This window comes from Lepidochelys kempii, chromosome 1, assembly GCF_965140285.1.
Source record: "Lepidochelys kempii isolate rLepKem1 chromosome 1, rLepKem1.hap1, whole genome shotgun sequence".
NCBI classification, from domain to species: Eukaryota; Metazoa; Chordata; order Testudines; family Cheloniidae; genus Lepidochelys; species Lepidochelys kempii.
In genome coordinates, this window is record NC_136380.1 from 160,452,276 (window position 1) to 160,478,423 (window position 26,148).

Consider the following 26,148-nt stretch of genomic DNA (forward strand, 5'->3'; position numbering starts at 1 on the left):
AGTGGTTAAAGGGGTAGAAAACAGAACAAAGTAGATTACTAAGGAAATAAAACAAAACATACAAACTAAGTTTGATTCACTAAAGAAACAGGTTACAAAATATAATTTCTCACCCTAAATCTTGTCACAGGTAGATTATAGAAAGTCTTGAAAGGCAGCTACACTGGCCTGCAGCTTGAGACTTCAGGTATTTCCACTCACAGACTGGATGCCCTCCCAGCCTGGGTTTATCCCTTATTCCCTCAGTTCAGTACTTGCTTCTGGGTATTTTTCAGTCTCTCTTTGGGTGAGGAGGCAAAGGAGAACCACGGTGATGTCACTCCCGTGCCTTATATAGCTCTTGTGTATGGCAGGAACCCTTTGTCTCCCAGTGGAAGAACACTGGCATTCCGAGGGGTGGGTCTAGTACCAGATGACTCAGACCTATGTCTCTGCAGGGCTGTGGCAGCCATTACTCGTAGGCTGTCTGGAGCATCCACAGGAAGACTAAGCTCTTTCACAGTCCATTGTCTTTGTTAATGGGCCATCAGCCGTGTCTGGCTTTTCCACTGTTGTACCTGAAGGGATAGTTGGGGGTGACACCCAAAGTAACACATTTGAAATGCAGATACATAGTCAATATTCCTAACTTCAGATACAAAAATGATACAGGCATACAAATTGGATAATCACATTAAGTAAATCGTAACTTTTCCAATGATATCTCACATGAGCCATCTTGCCTAAAGTATATCTCAGTTATGTCATATCCATATCATAAGCATATTTTCATAAAGAATATAGAGTGAAACATCACAGAGCTGTTTATGCAGCTTACAGCAGTTTCCATATCTGCTCACGGGGGGTTGTGCACACTTTGGGTTTTGTTTTTGTTTTTAAAAGTTTAACAGCTTTGTTCACACCTTATTAAATTCTTTGCAGCTCTGACTGAGAAAATTAACAGATTGAAATCCTTTAAATTGTACATTGCATTTTAATTTGGTTTCATTGCTCCTACTCATGCCAAAGAGTGTCTACATATTTGCAGGTATCATAGATTTATCTTTAGATGGTTGTTTCAGTCCAAAAATTATTATTAAGCTGGCTTCTGTTTGCATAACTGATTCTGGTAGTAGAATGTTTGGTGTCAGTTATTAGATATCCCAGTATATTACAGTACTCAGTCTAATCTAATCTAATGCATATAAAATTCACCCATCACCGTGGTAGCTAGGAGCCATAAAAACAATTTAAAAAGTAACAATTATCTAAGAGCATCATACTCCCTATTTTGCCTGATGTCCAGCTCAGGAATGCTCTGCGCAAGTCAGTGTGGGGCTGCAAAGCTGTCCTCCACTTACATGCACACCTCAATACTGGGCCACCCCAGATGCCACAATTCGGGGAATAACACCACAATACTGGTGAATGGAATCAAAATAGAGCAAAAGAGTGGGATTTAAGTGCAGCGTAGGCCTCAAGCTGGCCCTATGAGAATATGTACTACAGTATTAGAAAGGGATACCAATTAGCAAATAATAAATATATCTGAAATGAACTGAATTTGATCGACACATGCAGGAGGGTATTATACAATATTGTAAATCTAACCTTGAGAAGTGAGGATTTTCTTAAGGAGATGAATATCAACAACTCCATCTCAGCATTCCCTCCTAAAAGAGATCAATGAGATAAATTCGTCCCTGCTGAGCTCCCTCGACTGCAGTGCAGTTACACCAAAGTTGTATTTGGTTCAATGCCTCATTTCACTGTTGATAGAAAAGTGACCAGTGCATGTTTTGAGTGAGTTGTGTACCAACTATAGTTCTTTTATGGCAAACTGCACCTGCAGTTAGATGTGTTCTTGCATCAATCTGTCCCAGAACACAGTAAGTCAGAGATTATGTGTGATCAAACTGTCAGTTGTAGCAGGAAATATTCACTGATGTGCTTGTCCACATGCTACCATGAGTTTAGTGAACAAGGTCCTTAAAGTCCCTTGAGCATTCCATGTTTACTACAATAGACATCCCTCATGATCATAAGGAATTCATTTGGTATATGCATAAGGAATGTAGACTTTGTGGCTGTTCAGCTGTAATTTTGAATAATTTATCAGCCACTAAATGTACAACAAATGTACAACAAATGTGGCTTTTTACCCAGGAGCTCTCTGCAAATCTTTCTCTCCCTCTTACTCCTTTTTCCCTCTGCCTCCACCCCCCCCCCCCACCTTGTAGTGAATTGTAACTACAGTTATCATTGATAAGATAAGACTTTTTTTTTCTTTCCATTGAATGACTTTAGTTTTGGCAACAGGCATTCAGCTTGTTCTGTAGATGGTTATAATGCCAGAAAGCAACATTTCATTTTAATTGACTTTAGCCTGTAATAATAGGCAGCTGTGGTTGCTGCCTTTTAAACAAATTCTTCTTTCCCCACCTCTTCCTTTCTGATTAATCTTTTGGGTTCTGCTGTAGGTGCTGGGGTCCCCCAGTTCCAGCCCATTGCCTTGAATGGCCGTATCCAGCTTCTCACAAATGGTTCCTTGTTGATTAAGCATGTACTGGAGGAAGACAGTGGATACTACCTCTGCAAGGTCAGCAATGATGTGGGAGCGGACGTCAGCAAGTCCATGTACCTCACTGTTAAAAGTAAGAACTAAAAGCAATTCTTTTTGATCCAAAGCTGAATTACAAAGGTTGGTTTGTTACCTCCCTGATAAAATAGGTTTTTTTATTGGATACTGAAATTCAATTGCATATTCTTGTAACTGGAATGTCAATATAGATGGGTAAGGTTTATTTAGGAGAGTTAAAAAACAGATGAAAAGGCAGAACCTTGACACTACTTATAGTTCAACAGTGAAGAATGTGGTGAGAACATTCTTTGGGTAAGGACAAGGAATGAATAACGAAGGAGAAATACTGTGAGTATCTGCTAGCAAACCCCAAGATTGGCCGAGAAGAAGGATGAAGAATCCCTGGACTAATTCTCAAGGTACCGTATGCTGCAGTTATTGTATTTATTTTAAATTGGTCAATGGTTGAATGTTTTAAGGAAATACATACATATTTACTTCTGCAAAAGATTTGGTCAAAGCCTTTTCTGTCTGATCTGAGATCTTTATGGGGCTTAAACATATCTTCTTTACTGTGCGGGCAGTAGGGACAATTTTTAACATCTGTGTGTGTTCTGTGTTTGTAAAGGTCTAGCACAATGGGGCCTGGGACCATGACTGGGGTCGTAGGTGCTACAATAATACAAACAATACAGTTTAATAATAATATCTACACAACTTCTTTTAACATAAACACAGATGAGAATATAGAAATGATGATATTGTCATGCTGTCTGGAGTGGCTCACAACCGAGAGTGCCAACCTCAGGTCAAACTCTCAGAAAACAGGGCAGACACCCGAAACTGATGGTATGTTCTATAATTAGATTTCACCAAGCCAGTAACAAATGTGTATTCCTGGATCTCTAGAACAGTCTTACCATGGAGTCATGGACAGCCCCTTTAGGCTCTCCAGCCTATATTATCATCCAGACAGGTGGATTTTGTGATACTGGTCGCTGTACCAAACATCTCATTAGGTTACTCCCAACCCCAAAGGGTCAGTCACTTACCCCAGGTCAATGGATACTCTCAATCTCACACCAAAGACAACGCTGACAGCCAATTTCTCTAGTAAAATAACTAAAGGTTTATTAGCTAAGAAAAAGAAATGAGAGTTATTGAGAGGTTAAAATAGGTAAAATACACTAACAGGTGAGTCTACATTTGTAAATCCAAAATGATAGCAGAGATGTGGTAATCTGCTAGTCTCCAAAAGTCTTTCAGGGTTACCCAATATAACTCTGGGGATCTCTGTCCACTCGCTCAGTATTTCCACTCCGTTGGAATCCAAAACAGTCCAGAGTTGAAGGATCTTTCCTAGAATCCATCTTTTATATCTTCTTCACACAGAATGCTAGCTGACAGCTTTTGTACCCACATGGGCCTTCCTTTGAATAGATAATGAGAACAATACACCTAGCATTCGATAAGTTTTCATGAAGTTCTAACACCTGAATACACTCTTCATTAACACACCTTTGATCTAGGGTTATTTAATTACAGGATATACATAATGTAGAAGTAATGTAATAGCAAATTACAGGATATAGACAGATGAAAACAATACAAATCAGCATCTCCCCTTTGATCTCTATTAGCATACGAGTGAATTAGTTTGAACACATACTAACACTCGACGCTTCTTTGATATTCACATACAAGTGAATTTGCCTATGGTTTTGGCTAGAGCTGGTTTATCAGTGTGTCAGCTATATTTCAGGGGAAGTCAGAATGTTGATACATTTCCTCACCATAAAGAGGTCCAGGAAATAGTGACACACCAGCACACAACATCCTTCAAATATTCCTTGTTGACTTATTAGAACAGCATTGATGGAGATCACCAGGGACAGCATGCACTTTCATGCCTGTAGTATTTCACAGATTGATTGAATGCTTTGGAAGTTCTGGATGTCAATTGTCTCGGCAAAGGGCTATCTTTGAAAGTAAAAAGGTATTTTTTCCCTGAAAGGGAGGGAAAATCCAGATTATTAATTCTTCATTTGATCTGTAGTCTAGGATATACAGTTTTTGAATACCAAAAATTGCAGATTGTTATAAATGGGTTGCAAAGACTAGTGTGAATCTTATTACACCTGCTAGTATTATAGTCTCAAACATCTTCCATGGTCCAGTTTATTTTTTGCCAAAAGTGACACACTGATGGGTACGAAGGAGAGGACTAGTTTTCCTGATCACTGCAGAAATGACCAGAGTAATGTGATATCCAAAATGTCCAAAACCAAAAATACGAAAAGCAATTACTAATGGTTTTCATAAATCCGGTTTTAACACCAGTTTCCCATGCTTCTGTAATTGACCATTTTGGGGACCAGTTTTGAACTACAGTATCAGTACATTTCCGTAATACGCTATAGAAAAGCAGCGTCTCTCTTGTTGGCAGCTATGCACAGTGCCTGGCTGATCACTGCATGCAGTTTCATGTGTGATAAAAGAGCATCCCTTATCAAATAAGAGCAGGAGCCTCCCTGGAGAGTTAGTTACTGTTTGAATCTAATGAAAACCCCTCTGGCTCTAAGATAGCAAACACAAACATGCATGCACCCTCACACATACACATTCACACACATACTGTTCCCAGCATGGGATTTGTAAAGCAGCTATAGCATACACTGTTTGTATGTGGGTGTGTGCTTAAAGGAGATTCAGACTTAGCTTTAATCAAACATACATTAAGCGCAATCTGGTTTCTGGAGTGACATCAGTAGAATAGTGCAGTTGTGTGCCTATGGTATGGCTGAATCCCCAGTTATAGTTGGGATTGTTATGGTTGAAATATAATAAACTGCTATCACTCCAAAGGAGACCCTATACCTATGTGGTGTTCTCCAGATGTATTCTATTGTTTGTTTGTTTTATTTTCCCCTGTGATTATTCTTACTCCTTTTCCCACTCTGTCTGTCACACACTGGCTTCTATGCTGTAGTCCTCGGCGATATCCCTGCTACTAGATGAAAGCCTCAGATTTCCTCAGTGAAATTCACTATGCTAGTCATTAATTGATCCTGCATAACGTGTTTGCCCAGCTCCATGTGTTCACCCTAACTGCCTCCTTTTACTGAAAGGCAGAAGGGGATAAAATATGCTACAGGCAGGGATTTTGGGGTGACAGGGTTAGAAAGGAATATCCTTTCAAAAATTCAAAAAGATTAACACAAATATTTTGCTACTTATTTTCTTTGAAGATTCCTTGTGACAAATCAGCTTCCTTTCCTCCTCCTCGTATTCCTTGGCACTCTATATAGATTTTCAATCTGTATACCATACAGTAGCATCTCAAATCACTTGAGAAAGAAATAAGTGGCTTAATACAGCCACTTAATGTAGCCCACAAAAGCTTATGCTCTAATAAATTTGTTAGTCTCTAAGGTGCCACAAGTACTCCTGTTCTTTTTGCAGATACAGACTAACACGGCTGCTACTCTGAAACCTCTTAATACAGACTTAAACTCACTCAGCTCTTGAAACCAGACTACCACTCTGAAAAAGAGACATTTTAGCCTATCTCTTGAACAACTAGCAACGTATGTACACATATGCCAACCATTGAAAGTAAAAGTATAACCATGAATTAAAAATAATAATCTTACATGCAGGTTACTTTTTCCATTTTTAATTAGTGTTCCTGTCTACTCCATTTTCTCCTTTGTCTGCCTTAACACTTTCAGAGAAGTCGTCTATATTAACTGAGATAAATCTCATCTGTCTGAAAGACTGGATTCTTTCCTCTTCCAACTTTTCTAGTATCAAGTATGCAAAGTTATCCCCTATTTACAGAAGGTGTTAACATAAAATAAGTGTCTTTACTGGTAGTTTATAACTGGCTAGAATGAATATTTGAACTGATATACTTTCCTGGCTTATTGCTTCTTCCTCATTTTTTCTCAAATAAACAGACTTACTATGCAGTTCATATAGGCTAAAAAACAACCTCACGAGCACCTGGTGGTGCTTGTTGCAAGATGAGTCACCTCAGACAATGTAGCTAAAGCTGCATGACTGATGGAGATTGCGTAAGGAATGAGCGTACGGGGAAGAGAGAAGGTACCAAAGGACAGAGCCCCAAGGAAAATCAACCAAGGGTGAAGAGGAGAAAGAGCCTCCAAAGTGGATATTGAGAAGCAGCCAAAGGGCTAGACTGAGAACCGTAAAAACATAGTCTACACCTAACAATTATTGTCCATCTCTTTGCCATTTGATAAGTCCATCTGAAGATTACCATCAGGTATGTTTGTCTTTCTGCTGGGCTCAACATATGCAATTTTCAAACTTCACATAGAATCATAGAATCATAGAATATCAGGGTTGGAAGGGACCCCAGAAGGTCATCTAGTCCAACCCCCTGCTCGAAGCAGGACCAATTCCCAGTTAAATCATCCCAGCCAGGGCTTTGTCAAGCCTGACCTTAAAAACCTCTAAGGAAAGAGATTCTACCACCTCCCTAGGTAACGCATTCCAGTGTTTCACCACCCTACTAGTGAAAAAGTTTTTCCTAATATCCAATCTAAACCTCCCCCACTGCAACTTGAGACCATTACTCCTCGTTCTGTCATCTGCTACCATTGAGAACAGTCTAGAGCCATCCTCTTTGGAACCCCCTTTCAGGTAGTTGAAAGCAGCTATCAAATCCCCCCTCATTCTTCTCTTCTGCAGGCTAAACAATCCCAGCTCCCTCAGCCTCTCCTCATAAGTCATGTGTTCCAGTCCCCTAATCATTTTTGTTGCCCTTCGCTGGACTCTCTCCAATTTATCCACATCCTTCTTGAAGTGTGGGGCTCAAAACTGGACACAGTACTCCAGATGAGGCCTCACCAATGTCGAATAGAGGGGAACGATCACGTCCCTCGATCTGCTCGCTGTGCCCCTACTTATACATCCCAAAATGCCATTGGCCTTCTTGGCAACAAGGGCACACTGCTGACTCATATCCAGCTTCTCGTCCACTGTCACCCCTAGGTCCTTTTCCGCAGAACTGCAGCCTAGCCATTCGGTCCCTAGTCTGTAGCTGTGCATTGGGTTCTTCCGTCCTAAGTGCAGGACCCTGCACTTATCCTTATTGAACCTCATCAGATTTCTTTCGGCCCAATCCTCCAATTTGTCTAGGTCCTTCTGTATCCTATTCCTCCCCTCCAGCGTATCTACCACTCCTCCCAGTTTAGTATCATCCACAAATTTGCTGAGAGTGCAATCCACACCATCCTCCAGATCATTTATGAAGATATTGAACAAAACCAGCCCCAGGACCGACCCTTGGTCCCCCATGCGCCAGGATACATAAAATGTGAAAAAACCCAATGAGAGAGCCCTGAAATAAGGTATCCAGAAATGGACTTTTTCCAGTGGTGGTTGGAATTAAGGAAATTCTACAGAGCATAAGAAGCCTTTCAAGGTAAGGGAAGAACTAAAGTTAATTGAAGGTTGTCCAGGAGTCATAAGAGAAGAGATATCTATTTAAAATGGGCGCCATTCAAAAACTAACTGCACAGATTGGTTCATCTGAATACTATCACACTTTAATTCCAAACTAGAGTGTGTATAACATGTTAAAGCAGTTTTGTAAGAATTTCTAATGGGAGCCAAGCTTCAGTATAAAATATAGGAAGTAATCTGCGGTATGTTCCTATTCAAATCATCAACTGGATTCAGCCATGATTTCCCTGATCCTTCCTAAATCCATTACTCATTTGCATGTCATCCGGGAGACTGGTGACATTTAATTTGAACACCAAAACACATCCAGCAAGTCCCGTCTACCAATAAAATCACTTCATTCACTTTCCTCTCAAATACACTTCTTTTCAATTTGCATTATACATGACTAATACATAAACCTAAAGCTGTACCCTACAGTCAGACTCATGCATCCTTCCAGCATGAATGTATTAATCGCAGATAATACTTATCATGCTAAGCTACCCCACTTTAAATATTTTAGCTAAAGCCTGCTAGAGATCTGTGGCAAGAGCTAAGAGCAGAGAAGAAAACAGCCTGGGATAGGCAGCAGTGTCCAATGGCTAGGGCCCTGGGTTGGGAGCCTGGGGTTCTAGTCCCAACTCTACCACTAACCTGCTATGTGACCTTGGGTAAGTTACTTCACCTCTCTGTGTCTGTTTCCCCTCCCACCCTATATCTGGTAAGTCTATTTAAATTGAAAGCTCATCACAGCAAGGGTTGTCTTTCGTTCTTTCACTCTGTACAGCACCTGGCACGGTGAGGCCCTGGTCTCGGGGGCTCTAGGTGCTACTGTAATACAAAGAAATTATGCTAATAAAATACAAAAATACAAAGAAGAACAAATGGAGGCTTATATAAGGGAACTCTGAGTCCTGTGAAACTATATTTTCCACTGTTGAACGGAAACACGCTACCATATCACTGAGACATTGCAGTAGTCATAGGTGAAAAACAAATGTACATCTGTTCTCCTTTATGTACCTTTATCCTGGCAGGATAAAGACACACTTAAATAGTTTGTCTTGCCAAAATACCTACATAATAAGATAAGAACAGCCATACTGGGTCAGACCTAATGTCCATCTAGCCCAGTTTTCTGTTTTCCAGTAGTGGCCAATGCCAGGTGCTTCAGAAGGAATGAACAGAACAGGGTAGTTATCAAATGATATATCCCCTGTTGTCCAGTCCCAATTTCTGGCAGTCGGAGGTTAGAGACACCCAGAGCATGGGGCTGCATCCCTGACCATCTTGGCTAATACCCATTGATGGACCTATCCTCCATGAACTTATCTAGCTCTTTTTTGAACCCAGTTATAGTTTTGATCTTCACAACATGCCCTGGAAACGAGTTCCACAGGTTGACTGTGTGTTGTGTAAAGAAGTACTTCCTTTTTTTTTTTTAACCTAATGCCTATTAATTTCATTCGGCGACCCCTTGTTCCTGCAGTAAAGCCAGTGTATGATAATGGAGCATTCAGTGTGCTTACCTCAGCAAAGTAACTGCAACTAATCACCCATGGCGAGCTGTAAAGGCAGATAAAAATTGCCATCTGTAGCATGTTCAACAATACATTGTGGGAAAAACAATTATCTCACTGTGTCAAGTTCACTGTGAACAAGCCCAACTATTCTGACTGATATTTCTTCATCTGGTCTTATTCCATATTTTACAGTTCCCTGTTCCATAAATAGTGTTTTCCTTGGCAAAAATGACACCCCGGTTGTACACTCTGTGTTTTATTATTTTCTCCTTCTGTGTTCTGCGATCTTGAGCCAAAGTTTAAAATTTCTTATCTATTGCAGCCACCTTACGCAGAGAGGGCTGAGATTCTGGCCAATGGAAAAGGGAGACTCCATAGTTCAATGACTTAAACATCTCTTCAGAACAATGGAGTAAATAAAGGTGAAAAATAATAAAAAATTAATCCAGTTGAACTGAAAGCAGCATATACACCTAAAAGTGCCTTTTTCTTGCCATATCCAATTGCCTTGCCTTTTTCTACCCCACCCTCCTGGCCAAAGGATGGGTGTATCTTTGTTGAAATACAGTATGCAGGTATAAGTGAACTATTGGGAGCCTCTGATATAATTTCAAGTAAATGTTGATGGATTTTAGTACTTTTATTTTTTAATGCAGTCTAGGAGAAGCTATAGAAAAGCTATGGTAAATCTTGAAAACATGAAAAGGTTCCCTAGACACAAGTACTCAGTCTTGTTAGTGTAACAGGCCCCTGTTTTATTCTAATGAGGTCCTCCCACTATGAGAAATGAACAAGCTCTGAGTGCTGTTTGCTGCCTCTTCAGACCATCGGCACAGCTTTGATTTAAGGACTTGCGCTTTAATCACCCATCATGTGTCATTACCCCGACAGGCGGCAGCAGCCACAAGATACAAGCACCAGTAAATTGCACTGAAAGTCGCTGAAGCGACCCTTTGTTGATTTTCTTTTACAGCTATTCCATGGCAGATCAGCCGTCATAACAACACAGTGCCTGTGGCAACATGGTGAAATTAAACGTGAAGTATGTTCAAGGTAGCTGGTAGAAAGCTGGAATATCCCTTTTTTTCTGTAGATTTGAATGCTTCTTACTCTTCTCATTAATGCCAAGCCTGTGGCAATTGGCTGAAACGACTGCTATATCTCGTCAGATAATTGCCAGATGCACTACAGTACAAATATTAAAGAGCTTTTGTATGCAAATCATTACATTACTATCAATTTTTAAAGAAGGGACTGGACATTTGTTCTCTTTTTTTAAAAAAAGAACCCTGTTGTAATTGGCTATGCGGGGGAGGGGGGGGATAACATCGCCTTTTTCTTTCCCAGGAGACTAGCTGCCCCAGCAATGCTGCTAGCAGGAAGATGAAATGTAGAGATTTTTCATCCTAAGGCATATATAGATAAGTATATATAGACCTACAATATCTTTTTATCTGGATAAACGACATCACACTCATTATCTTTTCTTGTAGATAGTCATCTCTCCAAGCCCTGTGGTGCTGGCATAACAAAATTAAACATGAAGTATATGTGGATTTTTTTTAATACTTACATAGAGAACATTCGGTTGGGACTGTAATTCTATTTTCAGAAGTGTTCTGCTGTCAGAGGTATCATAAGGGATGTAAAATATTAAGGCATCATTGCAGAGATGATCAACGTAGTAAAGTCATTATCGTTTCCTGCTTCAAAGCCTTCCTTCATACTGACTTTTGCTATGAGGCCTACAAGAAACTACCCAATTACTACTGGACAGTCTGAGGGAGATGGTGTAGTGTAGCCAATATTTTATTTCTTTATATTTAAAAATGTATAAATAAACACGATAGGAGAAATGTGTATAAAACTACAGATATTTTCACTGTGTCTCTTCCCTGCCCTTAGTATGTTGCTTGTCCTATTAAACTGTAACTTTTTTTGGACACAGGACAGTGGCTCTGATGTTGCAATGAGCACCCAGACAGAGCCCTACTGAAGGCAATGGAACTGTGTGCATGCAAGGATCTGCCCAACAGAGCTCATCACAGGGTTGGGATCTGTGTCTCCTATGTATATGGACAGCACGTAGCACATTATGAGTGGACCAGAATAAATAATAGTAAAATATTTCCATTTTTGCCATTGATATTCTGGTACTTCCATGATGGCTATTAGATAGAAGAATATCCAGTTCATATTTACCTTTATCAATCTTATAAACCTTTTGTGATGATGGGAGTGGAATTAAAAATGGACATTTAAAATGTAAGATACAGTAAAGCTAGCTAAAGGGGCAGCATGCCCAGCTCAGAGAATAGTTCACCTGTCACAGCAATGCAATTCCTGTGGCGAGAGGGAAATGAATCCAGTGTTTATTATAGGTGGCTGGTTGAAATGTAGAGCACCGCTCTTTCTTTTTCTCTCTTTCTTCTCCTGATATTCAAGTCTAATTCATTTGTCATAGAAATGCAATGTCAGTGGCACTAGAATATAATGGAATATAAAGGAAGCTGGTTAAGAGGCGAACTTTAATTTTGGAAGGCTTCCATCTTACAGGAAGTGTATTGGAAAATGTCCTCACTTATCATTTGGGTTTTCTTTTTCTTATTTGAAAGAGAGAATTTAAAACCAAATTATTCAGTTTAGATGTACCATCAGAGGAAGCCTGCATGTAGATTTCTGGAATAATATATGTTTTTCTAAATAGGCTTTTAAGCAAATATATGCCAACTAGCTTAACAGAATTTCACTACTACTTGTACTTGCTTACTGCACTATTACAATATATTGAGAGAGAGCTCTGTATTTTTTTCTGTCCTGCCCCCTTAGTGACCCAGATCATATTTTGTTATTCCATTGTGACACTTTTCAGAGTTACCCAAGGTATCTGGTGTGGATCACTATCACCTGCTTACAGCACAAGAGAGCCTGGTCTTTGCCCACCAGGGGAGACCCTCCCCAATGGCAGTTGGCAACACAGGCACTCCTATCCAGCCTCCAGGAGCCCAGCTCTTTCCCAATTCAGGCTAGCAATTTACACGTCCCACTTTGTTACACTCGAGTGCCCTGTCCCTTCTCTTCTGGACACCCACAATGTACACCTGTCTGCTGCCTCCATGAAAGCAGTGAGTCCTAGTTCACCAGTCTCCTTAGCATAAGGCACTTAGGCAGAGGCGCCGACTTTCTGAGTTCCCAGGAGGGTGCTCAACCCCTGTTCCACCCCAGACCCTGGCCCCACTCCACCCTTTCCCCCTAGGCCGCACCCCTGCCTCGCCTCTTCCCACCCCTGTCCCACCTCTTCCTGCCCTGTTCCGCCTCCTCCCCCAAGCACGCCCCACCCTCACCCCTCCCTTCTTCCCTCCCCTTCCACTTCCCGCTGCCTGCCACTGAACAGCTGATCCTCCGCAGGCAGGAGGCATTGCGTGGGATGGGGAGGAACTGATCGGCAGGGCCCGTGGATGCTCCAACCCTGGAGCACCCACAGAATCAGCACCTATACACTTAGGTTTATAGTAAAATCAAACTGAAGTTTATTTAATGGAGCTTGAGACAGAGATTGAAATAAAAGAAAGTATTAAGGGTTTGGAACGAAGGTTCCTGGTAAAAGAAAAACATAAAATGCAATCAATAGCCTACACTTATTAACAAGTTATTTCCTGTCTAATAAGGTACTTCTTACCCAATAGTAAATCCTTACAGCTCTTGTCTAGTTCAGAAAGCTCAGATGCACCTTTCGTGAGACACCCTTCCTGGCAGAGTCTCTCCTCTGCAAGGATGACAACTTGTGCTCTCTCCTCATCACTTATATAGTTATAGACTATTGTCTCTTACTCCAGAGGGTCCCTTTTCTTGGCTTTTTTTTTTTTTGGTCTTTATAAATCCTCAAGCTCTACTTGAGACCGGTGTCAGGAGTCCAGTGTAGTGCACTAAATGTTTGAGTTCTTCCTGGAGGGATGCACCCAAAGAATAGTGATGGGAAACTGGACCTCCACCAATAAATCCTTCACTTGTGCAGTCCCACAAGGATCAATTTTCTCTTTGGTTCTTTTCAACATTTACATTCAGTCTCTAAGTGAACTTGTCAGATGCAAGGGCTAAAGTGCCAGCAATATGTAGATGACACACCGCTCTACCTATCCTTCATCACATATGACCATACCTCTACCCCCAAGATGTCCCAGTCCTTCCATTAGATCAGCTCATGGATGAAGAACGGCTGGCTGAAGCTGAACCTGGGAGCTACAGAGAGGTTTTAAAGTCCTCTCAAAGTCAAAAGGTTAATGCTGCCTTAAATATGGAGTTGTTACAGTGCCACCAAAATACTCTGTTAAAACAATTTTGTGGTAGTTTCATTTTTATTCAATATGTAATAGGTAGTATTGGCTAGTATCTTGTACATATGCATACAGCTCATCTGTGATTCTGATCAGTTTACATTCAGGCAGATGAGTTTTTTTAATACTACCGAATAGACACAGGTATACAACTCCACTTTTTCCCTATACATTCACCTTATTTGGTGACCAGTCTGTACAGTACATAACTCTCTGGGATTTTCATTTTTCTGTTTTATCATATCAACCCCGTTTCTTGAATAATGTTTAAAAATATATGTGCAATTATGAAAAGATTTGTTTTCATTGATGATGAAGCAGATTTAAATTACTTTCCTAATGTGGAAGGTGTGTGTGTGTGTGTGTGTGTTGGCACCCAGCAGAATATAAATTCCCATTATAGGAAATATGTGCATGATTCATCATCACTCACTTATTTTTGTATTTGCAGTTCATCAGGAGTTGGGGCTAAATTTGCTAACAGAAAATGAATATGCTTAAATCAGTGATAAATGGCATACTTCTAAAGAAGATATGGTAAAACGGATAGTGAGATACCAATCAGTTTACCCGCCATATGCAGTACATGTGACTATTTTCCTCCTCAGAAGTGTTGATTACTTCATCCCTATTTTTAAGAAATGAACATGTCTCCTTTTTAGTTTTTCTTTTCTCCACTTATTATAGCGCTAACTTGAGGGTGCTTCCTATTTATACAGTTATAAATACACCAACTTAAATACACTCCAAGGCCAAGATGCTCCAAGATATGGATGTTGCTCATAACTTCCGTCACTTTTCACCTGCCCTCCTTCTTTTTTTCTATCCATAGCCCGTCAAACCACTTTCTTCTGTACAGGTCATCAGGCCACTTCTCAGTATATTTTTGATCACAGTATGTTTCAAAACTCAGCTACAAGGCAGAAGCTGATATTCTCAAATGATAAACAAAGAGCAAAAGTGCAAGTTTTGTGACCCTAAGAGCACCAGAGTTTCAGCTGGCCTGACCAATTCATTGTACCCCAACTCACTGTGATTATAATCTATATCTAAAAGGTATCTGTAATGTGTCATTGGAAAATTAATAATTCATTGATCATTAATATTCTTGTGATATGTGTGTACACAGTGTTTCGTGAGCATTATGGAGATATGCTGAAATTATGACTAAAGTATGTCTAAACCAGGCATGTCAGGGGGAGTTGGCACACACATCTGCCCTAGACAAAAGAATGTATATTTGCTTCTCTGGCTGGCCCAGTCATCAAGCAGAGACAACGAAGATCCGTTTACATATTATATAAACGAAGCTATCAAGCTAACAAATGTGACAGAGACAGCTTCCAGCAGCCAAAAGAAACTTTATCTGAGCTATAAAGGCAGGGGGTTAGAACCTCAGGTAATAAGCAATTGAATCAACTGATTGTATACACAAAAAGAAAAGAAGTATTTGTGGCACCTTGGAGACTAACAAATTTATTTGAGCATAAGCTTTCGTGAGCTACAGCTCACGTCATGTATACATGTGACATTACTGAGAGTACAATCTGGACTGACAAACAACTGTGTCCCCTCAGTTCTCCAACCTGGGGTACCTTTTACACTGTTTTGCTGTGAGAGCCACTGGTCCTAGTCTGCTCACACACAGCCTCCAGCATGTAAATTATACTGCAAGAATTCTACAGCCAGCCACCCTTGAAATATACTTCAGAATAACACCAGCAAATTCCCAGTGTGGGCGGAACCCCCACTGTTTCTTTGTCAGGATGTAAATTTTCACTAATATTCTCTTTTCTGCCAAAGAATGGCCACTTAACCAGGTGATGGTCCATTTGATTTTGTTGACACTTGGCTGAGGCGTTGGCTAGCCTTTTGTCCCTGGGGAACTGGTTTGTGGTCCCTCCTCCACAACTTGGAATATGTCTAGTAATACCATACAGAGGAACTCTAACTTTACAGCTACTGTTGCCACACATATTTTACCAGGGCAATAGTGATAAGCAAATTATGAGTTTTAAAATGATACTTCACAAGGCATACTTTGTAGAAAATTTATCATAGTCCTGTAAAAGGGGCGAATATAGGGGTACAGACAATCAAATTACAATATGTCTGTATTAAAAAAGTTTATCAAGTGAGGTGTTTTATGAAGGTCTGTGACACACCGGTGATTAATATCATGGTAAAATGTAGGTATTGACATTACTGTATATAAAGAATTATGGATACTCATTGATATTAGGCTTTACACTCTGTGTCCAAATGAAGGGAAAAACAGGTTTTCCCAGAGAGCAGGGAACATCACAGCTATTTAATAAATAAATTAAGCATGGTGGAATCAAATCAATGGAAGCCCCATTTACATACAGAAGATTGGGAAACCCACAGGAAAGGAAGAAAAGCATGAGGTCATCCATCCTCTTGAAACAAATTCATTAAACTTTGGAAGATATATGCAAGGACAGAAGCCATCTTTGGCATCCATCACTAGACAAACACAATGGAACAAAGTTCTTGCAAGCTGAGAAAGATGGTTCCTTCAACCAAGGTGGGGTTGAAATCTCTGAAAACTGAATATAGGTGAGAAACCTTTTTAGGCAAAGATCTTTCACCTAGGAAGACAAGGGAAAGCAGCCCTTTGTGCTTCTGTGGAAGGTCCTGACTGTGAGAGAAAGTCAGCCATGGCTGGAAAGGAAAAAGATAAGTATCACATCTTCCTTTAACAAAGACTGTAGCTTGTTAAGTCTTAGCCATTAGAAAGCGTATTTTGTTTTGTTTAACATGTAACTCTTTCTATCTTCATTCCTTATACTCAAACTCACTTAATCTCATGTATATGTTGTTAATACATTTGTTTTATTTTTACTATCAACCAACTCAGTGCTTTGTTTGCAGGAAAGGGTGTATTTATGCCCGTTAATAAGCTATGATGTGCTTTTATCTCTTTATAGAAACAAAAGGAACCTTATTATTTCTCTGAGCTGTCCAGGAGAGGGATGGACACTTCAGGACACACAGTTTTGGGCAAAATTGGGACTGGAAGTGTATTGGTTGTCACCAAAGCTGGTGGAAGCCAGAGTGGGGCTGCAGGGCTGTAGATAGGCTTCTGGGGTCAGAGCTGCTGAACCAGGGCTGTCTAGCACACAGACACTTAGGGCCCTGCATGCTTATGGGCTGGCTGGGAGCATCCCAGGCTGGGAGCTACAGCAGCAAAGCATTGTTAGACGCCCAGTATTGCAGGGCAAGAGATAACACAACCCCATATTGATCTGAACTGCACCCTGAAGTGTGACAATGTCCCGTCTCTCTAAGAACCTTGAATGGGCAATCTACAACAGATGTCTTGACTTCCTTTCCTCTTTTCCTACTTGAACCCCTTCAACCTGACTTCTGCTCCCTGATCTTGACTGAAACTGCTCTTACCAGGGCTTAAGTGACCCCTTCCTGACTAAGGCCTCAATCCTATGATATGTTGACTTCAGTGGGGCATTGTGTGAGCATAGCAGTCTAACCATGCACAATGAATTGCAGGATTGAGGCCTAAGTCAGAGGACCTTTACTCTTTACTCTTTCCTCATCCTCTTTGATCTCTCTGAAGATTTTGGTATCCTTGGTTGTTGCCTCCTCAACAATCTATCCTACCAGTCAGCGTTGTGAATCTGTTCTCTCTTAATTCTTCTTCTATCTCTCTGCCCTTCTTCCAGAATCTAGTCTGGATGAGGTTCCTCCTTCCTCCACCTCATATTTGTTGGTATTCTACAAGGCTCAGCTCTTCCTCCTGCCTTTTTCTCTATCTGATCCCTAGGTGACCTCATCCACTTACGCCAGTTCAGATACCATCTCCTTACTGATTATTCAAAAATCTATACCTAAGCTGTCTTCCCCTCACCTCTCATATGAAACTGTAGAATTTGAAGAATATTCTCAAATGTAGCAAAAGTTGTGGACAGATCCTTAAATCATGAATCCATGATTTTTCATGCCTACAGTTCTCATGTTTTCCTGATGAACTAAGCATAGACATTTTCAGCACAAAAAGTTTGTTTCAAAAAGTTGTGCATTTTTGAAAATGGGGATTATAATGGAAACTGTTTTTACTAATTTTGACTATCATAGGTTCTACAAGGTGCTCACTATATTAGTTATAAACATTAAATTATCTTGCATTCTGGGTCCTTACAAAGAATTTAATGTTAGACTCCTCGTTCTTCCTCCCTCCCCAGGCAACACAGTGGAAAACTTAGAGAGCATTTTAGACATTAGCATCTTATACTAGACTATTTATCCAAGACTTTTATTAAGTCTAAAAAAATGTCATTTTCAAGAAAAAGGCACTGAATTCCAACAAAAAAGTATCGTTTGAGAATACATGCAGAGAGTATAGACTATCCCTGAGAACTGAGTGACACATATACTCCACAGTAGTTACATATGTTTTCCTGCCTTATATTCATGTGGCAAAAGAAAATGTAAAGAGCGTAGTTCCTATGCAAATATTTTTTGCTTTGGATCCAAAGAGCATATTTGATTTTAAATACACTATTAAGTATCTCTACTAGCCAAAGAGGTTGTCATCTAGCTGCTTCCATCATTATACTTATAAGCATTTTTTTGTAAAGGAAGCAATTTTGTCTTGAGAGATAAGCATTTTTGTGGTCTTTTGTTTTGTATTTCAAACTGTTATTCAAGAGTTACATGGTAGCTGTGATCACATCTTTCTATGAAAATCCTATGATTATTCAGTATAAATACCATGTGTGTACCCTATAATAGTCACAGTAAAAGCAAAGGTTAAGTATACAGTTTGGAGACACACTGAAGTTACAGAAGATGCAGGACTAAAGGAGGACTGTACATTAGGTCAAAGATCCCTGCAGACAAGTGAATTTCTGGCATTTTGTTTCCCAGACTGCCTCTTGCTGTGTGTTCATCATGTACAGTAATTCACAGAGAAGCACTTGCAAATGGTTAGTAAAGTACAGTCGTTTTCAGCAGCCTAGATAGATTTGCTCTGTGGGAAACTGTTTTTCTTTGGCCTGAATTGTATACTTAAACAAAGATTTCATCTCGGCATCAGTGTCTGAATGCCTATTAAAGTTTTTTCTTTTTCCTTTCTTCAGATATTTTCAATGTGTGATGCCAATATATACAGTACCATAACCAAACTGCATGTTTCTTTGGAAGCAAGGACAGCCTTTGGAGCTGTCCATTTATAACAATGGCTGTTACCTTTAAACTGTTGTAAGAATCTCTTTATGGTACACAATCCATCATAAAGAACTAAAGAAGTGTGTCTTAATTTTTAAATAAATTTCATTAGGATAATACAGGGTTAAGTCTTGTCAAACAAAGAACCATGATTAGCCAATGAAAGAATTCACAGTATAGTCCCAATCTCTTAAAAATGGTACAGTCTTGGTTAATTGTATCTTTCTCCATCAGGCACAGAATAATTTACAGGTTCTGCATTGACTTTTTTCTCTTTTCCATCATATGGTGGAATATTTGAGTATTTTCATTTAACCTGTAAAAGAGTGTTGTCATAAAAGTAATGAACTACTTTGTAAAACTCATTTTGCTTCCCTTAGTGTCATTTATTTAACTCTTAGCTTCCATCTGGCAAATGCAAAGGTAGTCCACAGGGATGTAGTTTCAGATTAATGTGTAGGGATGTATGTGCATAAAATACTTCATGATTCTTCAAGATGAGAATAAACACCAAAGTCTTTACTCTTTAGTTGAAGAGAACCATTGTTATTATTGAATGACAGGATAATACTTTCTTTACCCTATGGACTTCTGTTAAAGTTCCAGTATTAATTTGAGCCTCTGAAACATTATTATTCACTCTGCTTTGAAAATATTAGGTAATAGTACTAATTGATCTTTTACAACTGCAGTTATTATTGAGGGATTTAAATTACTGATAAACAGCACTCATTGTGGAGAGATAGTTGGAAATCTAAATATATCCTTCTGTGTGGGCAAAGTGTGTGCATGAGATTAACATTATGTAATTGTTGTAACTATTATTGTATTTGTGTCTTTCCCACGCTATGTCCCATCACACAGGTTAAAGCAGTATCACTTGTACAGTGAACTTGCACAGTACAGTTAAGACTGGTAAAATGGTTTCTATATCACACCCTGTTTCCATATACTCTCAACTTTTTGTGCTGAATATTTCCATGCTTAGTTTTGCAGAATGTCACACTGTGTCATCATCCATTAAAACATACAACCACAAAAAGTAGTCAGCTACCCATCCCCTTTTGCTCTCCTTTAATTACTGGCCACAGTCACCAACGTGTGTGTGTGTGTGTGAATGTGTGTGTGTGAATGTGTGTGAGAGAGAGAGAGAGAGAGATGCACTCTGTACCCTACCTAAGAGAAGGGACCGAAAAGTGAACAAAAAGGAGTACAAATATGGTCAGATGATATTGAGAGTCAGATTTCATAAACATAGCTATGCATATTTTGTCCACTATTTGCCCAGTTCTAAACTTAGTTTTTGCATAGCATGGCCATCCATCAGATAGTTCTGTACATGTTTATACTGGTGGCAGTTTCTACACACGAGTACTGTACGAGAACTTACACACACGGATTTTGAGAGAACTTTTTAAGGCCATATGGGGAAGCTTGCCAACACCATGCATGGCTTTCATATTTATGAGCATTAAATGTAATCTTCAAGGCTACAATTTTAGAAAAATTGGTTCCTAAGTCTATATTTATACACCTATATGCTGTATGGCTTGATTTTAAAAAATGCTGAGTAACCAACAGTTCCCAGTGATTTCAGTAAGAGCTGATTAATACTATCCATTTTGAAGAGCTGGACATTTATTTAGGTTCCAAAATTTAGGCACTATCTTTTAAAGTCTTGACATAAACTTTTAAGAAAAATAAACAATGACTAGTATTTATGATAGGTTTCAGAGTAACAGCCGTGTTAGTCTGTATTCGCAAAAAGAAAAGGAGGACTTGTGGCACCTTAGAGACTAACCAGTACTATATACTGCAGTAGTGGGAAACCTGAGGCCCACGGGCCAAACACATCCCGTCAGTTTGTTTATATTTGCACAGCTGCCTGAAGCTCCCAGTGGCCATGGTTCACTGTTCCTTTTGTTTTTTGTCTTTTATCATTTTCATCTGAGAGTGTCATAATTGCCTGGTTTCATTCACATAGTTGTTATTGGGGCATTTAATGCACTGAATGAGATACACCACATGTTGTTATAGGCATGTATAGGACCCCTGGATCTTGGAAGGTGCAGAGGGGAGGGTGTTGATCATTGTAACAGTGGAGATAAGTGTGCAGTGTGGGATTTTAGGCAACACCACCAACTATAAAGAACTCAGAGAAGACCCGACACTACAATTTACCCAGTGTGACAGGGCAAGGCCAGATGGCTATAGGAAAGTAGAGGAAGATAGATATATTAGCTCCAGGCTAAACAAATCCCTGGCACCAGGATAAGTGAAATGGCAGCTGCTCTAGGTCAATTAAGACACCTGGGGCCAATTAAGAACTTTCCAGAAGGCAGGGAGAATGCTAGGTTGATTGGGACACCTGAAGCCAATCGGGGGCTGGCTGAAACTATTTAAAGGCCTCCCAGTTAGTCAGGTGGGTGTGCATGTCAGGAGCTGTGGGAGGAAGTTGTGCTGTTGGAGAGACTGAGTAGTACACACCATAACAGGCACAAGGAAGGAGGCCCTGAGGTAAGGGTGAAGTGGAGCTTGAGGAAGTGAGGGCTGCTGTGGGGGAAGTAGCCCAGGGAATTGTACATGTCATGTTTCTAAAAGGTCAGCTACCATAGCTGATACTATTAGGGTTCCTGGGCTGGAGTCCGGAGTAGAGGCTGGGCCTGGGCTCCCCCCACCCTTTGCCCCCTGATTAATCACTGAGACTGGGAGACAACAGAGACTGTGCAAGGAAGGATAACTTCTCCTCACCTCCCCGCTGGCTTAAGATGAAAATGGCTCAGTAGACTGTGACCCTTGTCTCTAGAGAGAGAAGGGTTACGTGGAGGATCACAGTGAGCCTCTGAGGCTAGCAAAATCTGCCAGGAAACGCGGGATCCACGGAGGCAAGAACAGAGCTTTGTCACACCAGGAATTTAAGGATATCATCAAATCTTTCCCCAGACCATTCCAAGAGAAACTTTACAAACTCATCCCCCCCAAAAAGCCTACCTCAGGGACCTTCTACATGCTTCCCAAGATACACAAACAAGGGAACTCAGTCCTTCCCAGGAATTGAAATTAGAGGGGGTGTTTGAATTTACAAGTGGGGTTGTAAAACAACTAAATTGGAAATATTACATGTAACTAGTTGACCACTGTGCAGGAGGGATGGGGGAGTTCAAGGGTGTGTGTGCGCGTGTCTACACATATTGGGCCACGGCACTCTTACTAAAGGAATATCAGTACTCATGGAAACCATCCTCAAAACTACTCACCACACAAAGGACCAGCTTCCTCCAGGACACAACCAATTTCCTCCGCCTTGCCACCATGCATGTCACTTCTCTCTACACCAACATCCCTTGCAATGACAGCATAGCTGCCTGCCTCAAATATTTACAAGACAATGGACAATCCTCAGATAGCCACCCCAAACACATTGCCAAACTCATCCATTTAATCTTCACCCATAACAATTTTACATTCAACAACAAACACTTTGTCTAAACCACGGGAACTGTCGTGGGTACTCGGATGGCTCCCCAATATGCGTTGCATGTTACAGATTGTTGTAATGAGCCACGAAACCAGTATCTCTATTAAGTCCATGGTTTTTAGTGTCTAGCAGTGTCATGAATTTAAGTTCCCAGGCTCACCTTTTGAAGGTGTTGTGCAGGTTTCCTTTGAGGGTCAGTATTGAAAGATCAGATATGGAGTGAAAAGTGTTCACCAACCCTTACTGTTCACTCTTTTTCAAGTGACCTCCTACAACATGTGTTAGTGTGACCCTAACAGTACTCCAGTGCCAGATGGCAAGGGGCTCTCTGGTATTTAGTTGAGTCTCAGCTGGCCTGACTCAGTGTACCCCAACTGACTGTTGTCCTCATCCTTATCTAAAAGCTGTCATGTAAGGTATCATATGCAAATTGGTAACGTGCTGGTCATTAATATTATTGTGTGGTGTATGTATGGGTGATATATGAAAAATTATAAATATGTACTGGAAATATGTACTTAAAATGTCTTTGGCAGGTAGGGCTTAAACCACCCCACACTAGACAAAGGAATGTGGTCTTACGTGCTTGAATGCGTCTCCAATATAAACTGAGCAAAGAGGGACAATGAAAGTACTTTTACGAAAAAGGTAAACAAAGCCATCAAACTAGCATGTAGCTCCGCAACCACTTAACTGCAAAATTTAACATGGCAACAGCTCCCTAGTGGAAACAAGCGGAGCCCCCAGGAGGGCTTCCTGAGGACTTTGAAAACAAAAATAAAACTTCAAGGGTTTAAGCAGAGAGAAAAGGTCATTTTTGTGTCTTTTCACCTGAAGAGACAAAGAAAGCAAGTGCTTTGAGCTCTGTATTGGATCCTGGCTGAGAACTTGCCAGTCATGTTGGAAGAACAACAGTAGTGAGAAAATTACCCTGAACCAAACTCTAGTTTGTTAAGTTAGATTTTCACCTTAGAAGCGTATTTATACTTTTGTTTGTTTAAACCATGTTGAGCTCAATTCCCTCAACTTGGTATCACATAAATATCTGGATTTTTTTGTTATTAATAAACGTAATCTTGTTTTATTACACAACCACCTCAGTGCAGTGTTTCAAACTGAAGAGTAAAAACCTCAGCCAAACTAACAGGCTGGTGCTGTGTACCGTCTCTTTAAAGGAGTAGTGACCTTGGTAAGGTTTTATTAGTAGTACAGAGAGAGGGGCTGATCACTGCAGGCGAGACGGTTTGGGGGAGACTTGGGGCTGGAAGCAGTATTGGCATCACCCTGCCAGGAATAACTAGGCTGGTGGAAGCCAGGATGAGGCAATTGTGTTGAAAGCAGGCTGCTGGTGTCAGAAACCTGAGCCAAAGCTGCACAGCATAGAAGAAACCCAAGTTGTAAAGCAGGTGGTGACACAACCTCTTAGTGGTCTGGGTGAACCCCCAAAGCATCACAGTTACCCCTTATGCTTAACTATCTGTCCTAACTTGTATTTAGCCCAGAAACCCTGATTTCCTTCCCCAGAACTGAAGAAGAGCTCTGTGTAGTTCAAAAGCTTGTTTCTTCCGCCAACAGAAGTTGGTCCAATAAAAGATATTACGTCACCCGCCTTCTCATATCCTGGAACCAACATGGCTACAACTACGCTGCAAACAGCAAGGAAGAGACATTTTGTGATGTAGGCATGTCACGCTGTTTCATACAGCAATGCAGTATAACATTGTGGCAGCGCTGCCTGACAAAGGTTGGCTCCCTGCCAAATATTTAAAGTCATATCCAATATTTTCAGCCGGAACTCAGTTTTTAAAACAGTAACTTTCCCAGCTGAAATAAGGCAGAGCAGACATCCAATAAATGATTGTGTGTGATCAGTGAAAATCCCCTCACTGTTTGCAAACCTAACATCCATCTCTAATTAAGATATAAGTAATTGCTTAATGAAGTTAATGCATTTTAATGCAAATGGACATGTATTGAAATGGTGACTATAACTGCCAAAGCCCTGGTCCTCATGATTTTTGCTTATTCCATGTGATACATGTACCCGATCATACAGCCAATCTGATTTGAAAAATTCCAGACAGGATTTTGCTTTTCGTCATAAAACGTCTCTGCTTGACTGGCATTTTTCATTGAGCCTAAATAATCCATTAGACATGGGAGTAACAAGAAAATGCCGTTGCTGTGTGTCCTTGCTACTTTTATAAACATATATATTCTGCAAAAGGAAATGTGTATGAAATACCAGTAACAGCTTTACTCATCTAGTCCCTCTTAAACTCAAACATATTTAAAGCAGGACACCTATAGACAGATTGTTTTGGGAAAGGGTTTGAATTTTGTTAATTTATAAATTCCATGTCACAATGGTTCAAGTTTATTAAAATTGCTATCAACAAAACAATTTCTATAAAGATACCAGCTGTGCGGGATTCTCACTTCTTGGTTTTAGCTCCTGAGCACAAAACTGGCAGAACTCACAAAGCTCTTAAGAAGGGATTAAAATAAGGTGTTGAGCAGAAGAGCCTACTTACTTTTTCTTCCCTTGCCCTGGAGGAGCAGCTCCCTCATCTACATTTGCCCTGGCTGGTATGGCGAGAGCTCCCCCTCCTGTTTCAATCTATTTTAACCATTGCTCCTAAGGTTATTTGACCCAGGAGGGCAACAGTAGCAAGGTGGAGGGTGAGCCAGGCTCCCTACATGGCTACACACTCACATGCTGTCAAGTATAAATCCTGCTCTCCAACCATTCCATTCAGTTCATTCAAGCTTGTCTACCTGGGATATTTTTCCAATTCTTCCTATAACCAGTATAGTTAAAGTGCTATAGTTACACTGGTATAACTCCCCATGTGAACACTTCTATTCCGGAGTAAGAGTGGCTTTTTTCAGCTTAGTATAAACCACTTCCAAAGCAACATAAACACAACTGGGAAAAGGCCCTTTGATACTGCAATAGGAGTGTCCTCACATGGAGTTATACTGTTATGCTTATACAAAGTACACAAGATCTTTTATAGGGGAGTAGGCAATACACCGCATTTATTGAGAATACAGCAGTTAGCATATGCTTTTCAGTCACACACACACACCATGTACACAGTCCCGCCAGTCGATATTATAGTTACCGGTCCAGAGTCTGGATCAATCTAGTGGCCAGCCAGATTGGCTGCAGAGGGAAGCCGGACTCTGTTGGTCACGATCCGATGCTCCTGGAGTTGTTGGCAAGACGAACCGAAAGTTCCAGGGCAAAGCACCCTGTTCTTATCTCCGGTGAAGTCTATGGATTTTGCTGTGTCATTTATGACCCGTTACTCCTTAATTGGTGTTATTTTTTTATGTTAACACTCCAAAGCACCTCCGAGAGGGTCATCCTGTCCTGGTTTCAATTTAATCAATTATCTTGTCTTTAACGGAGCCAGCCTCCACCTCAGCATCGTCAATCTGCCCTTTCTCAATCATGGATGCACTCTGATGGTTCTCTGGAGTTGTTAAGTCTCTTCACTTCTTCCTTGAGCATCTGGCTTCAACAATGGCCTTCACACCTTATCATTTCCTGATGCATACACT

The 26,148-nt window shown here is 40.5% G+C and overlaps 1 protein-coding gene across 1 annotated transcript in view; it reads left to right on the top strand.

Annotated features, from left to right (window-relative positions):
- The window catches only part of DSCAM (DS cell adhesion molecule), a 628,496-nt gene that overhangs the window by 417,004 nt on the left and 185,344 nt on the right, over positions 1 to 26,148 (top strand). The window contains exon 11 of the mRNA XM_073360366.2: positions 2,460 to 2,633. Coding sequence (XP_073216467.1) covers positions 2,460 to 2,633 — 174 coding nt within the window. The remainder of the gene's footprint in view (positions 1 to 2,459; positions 2,634 to 26,148) is intronic.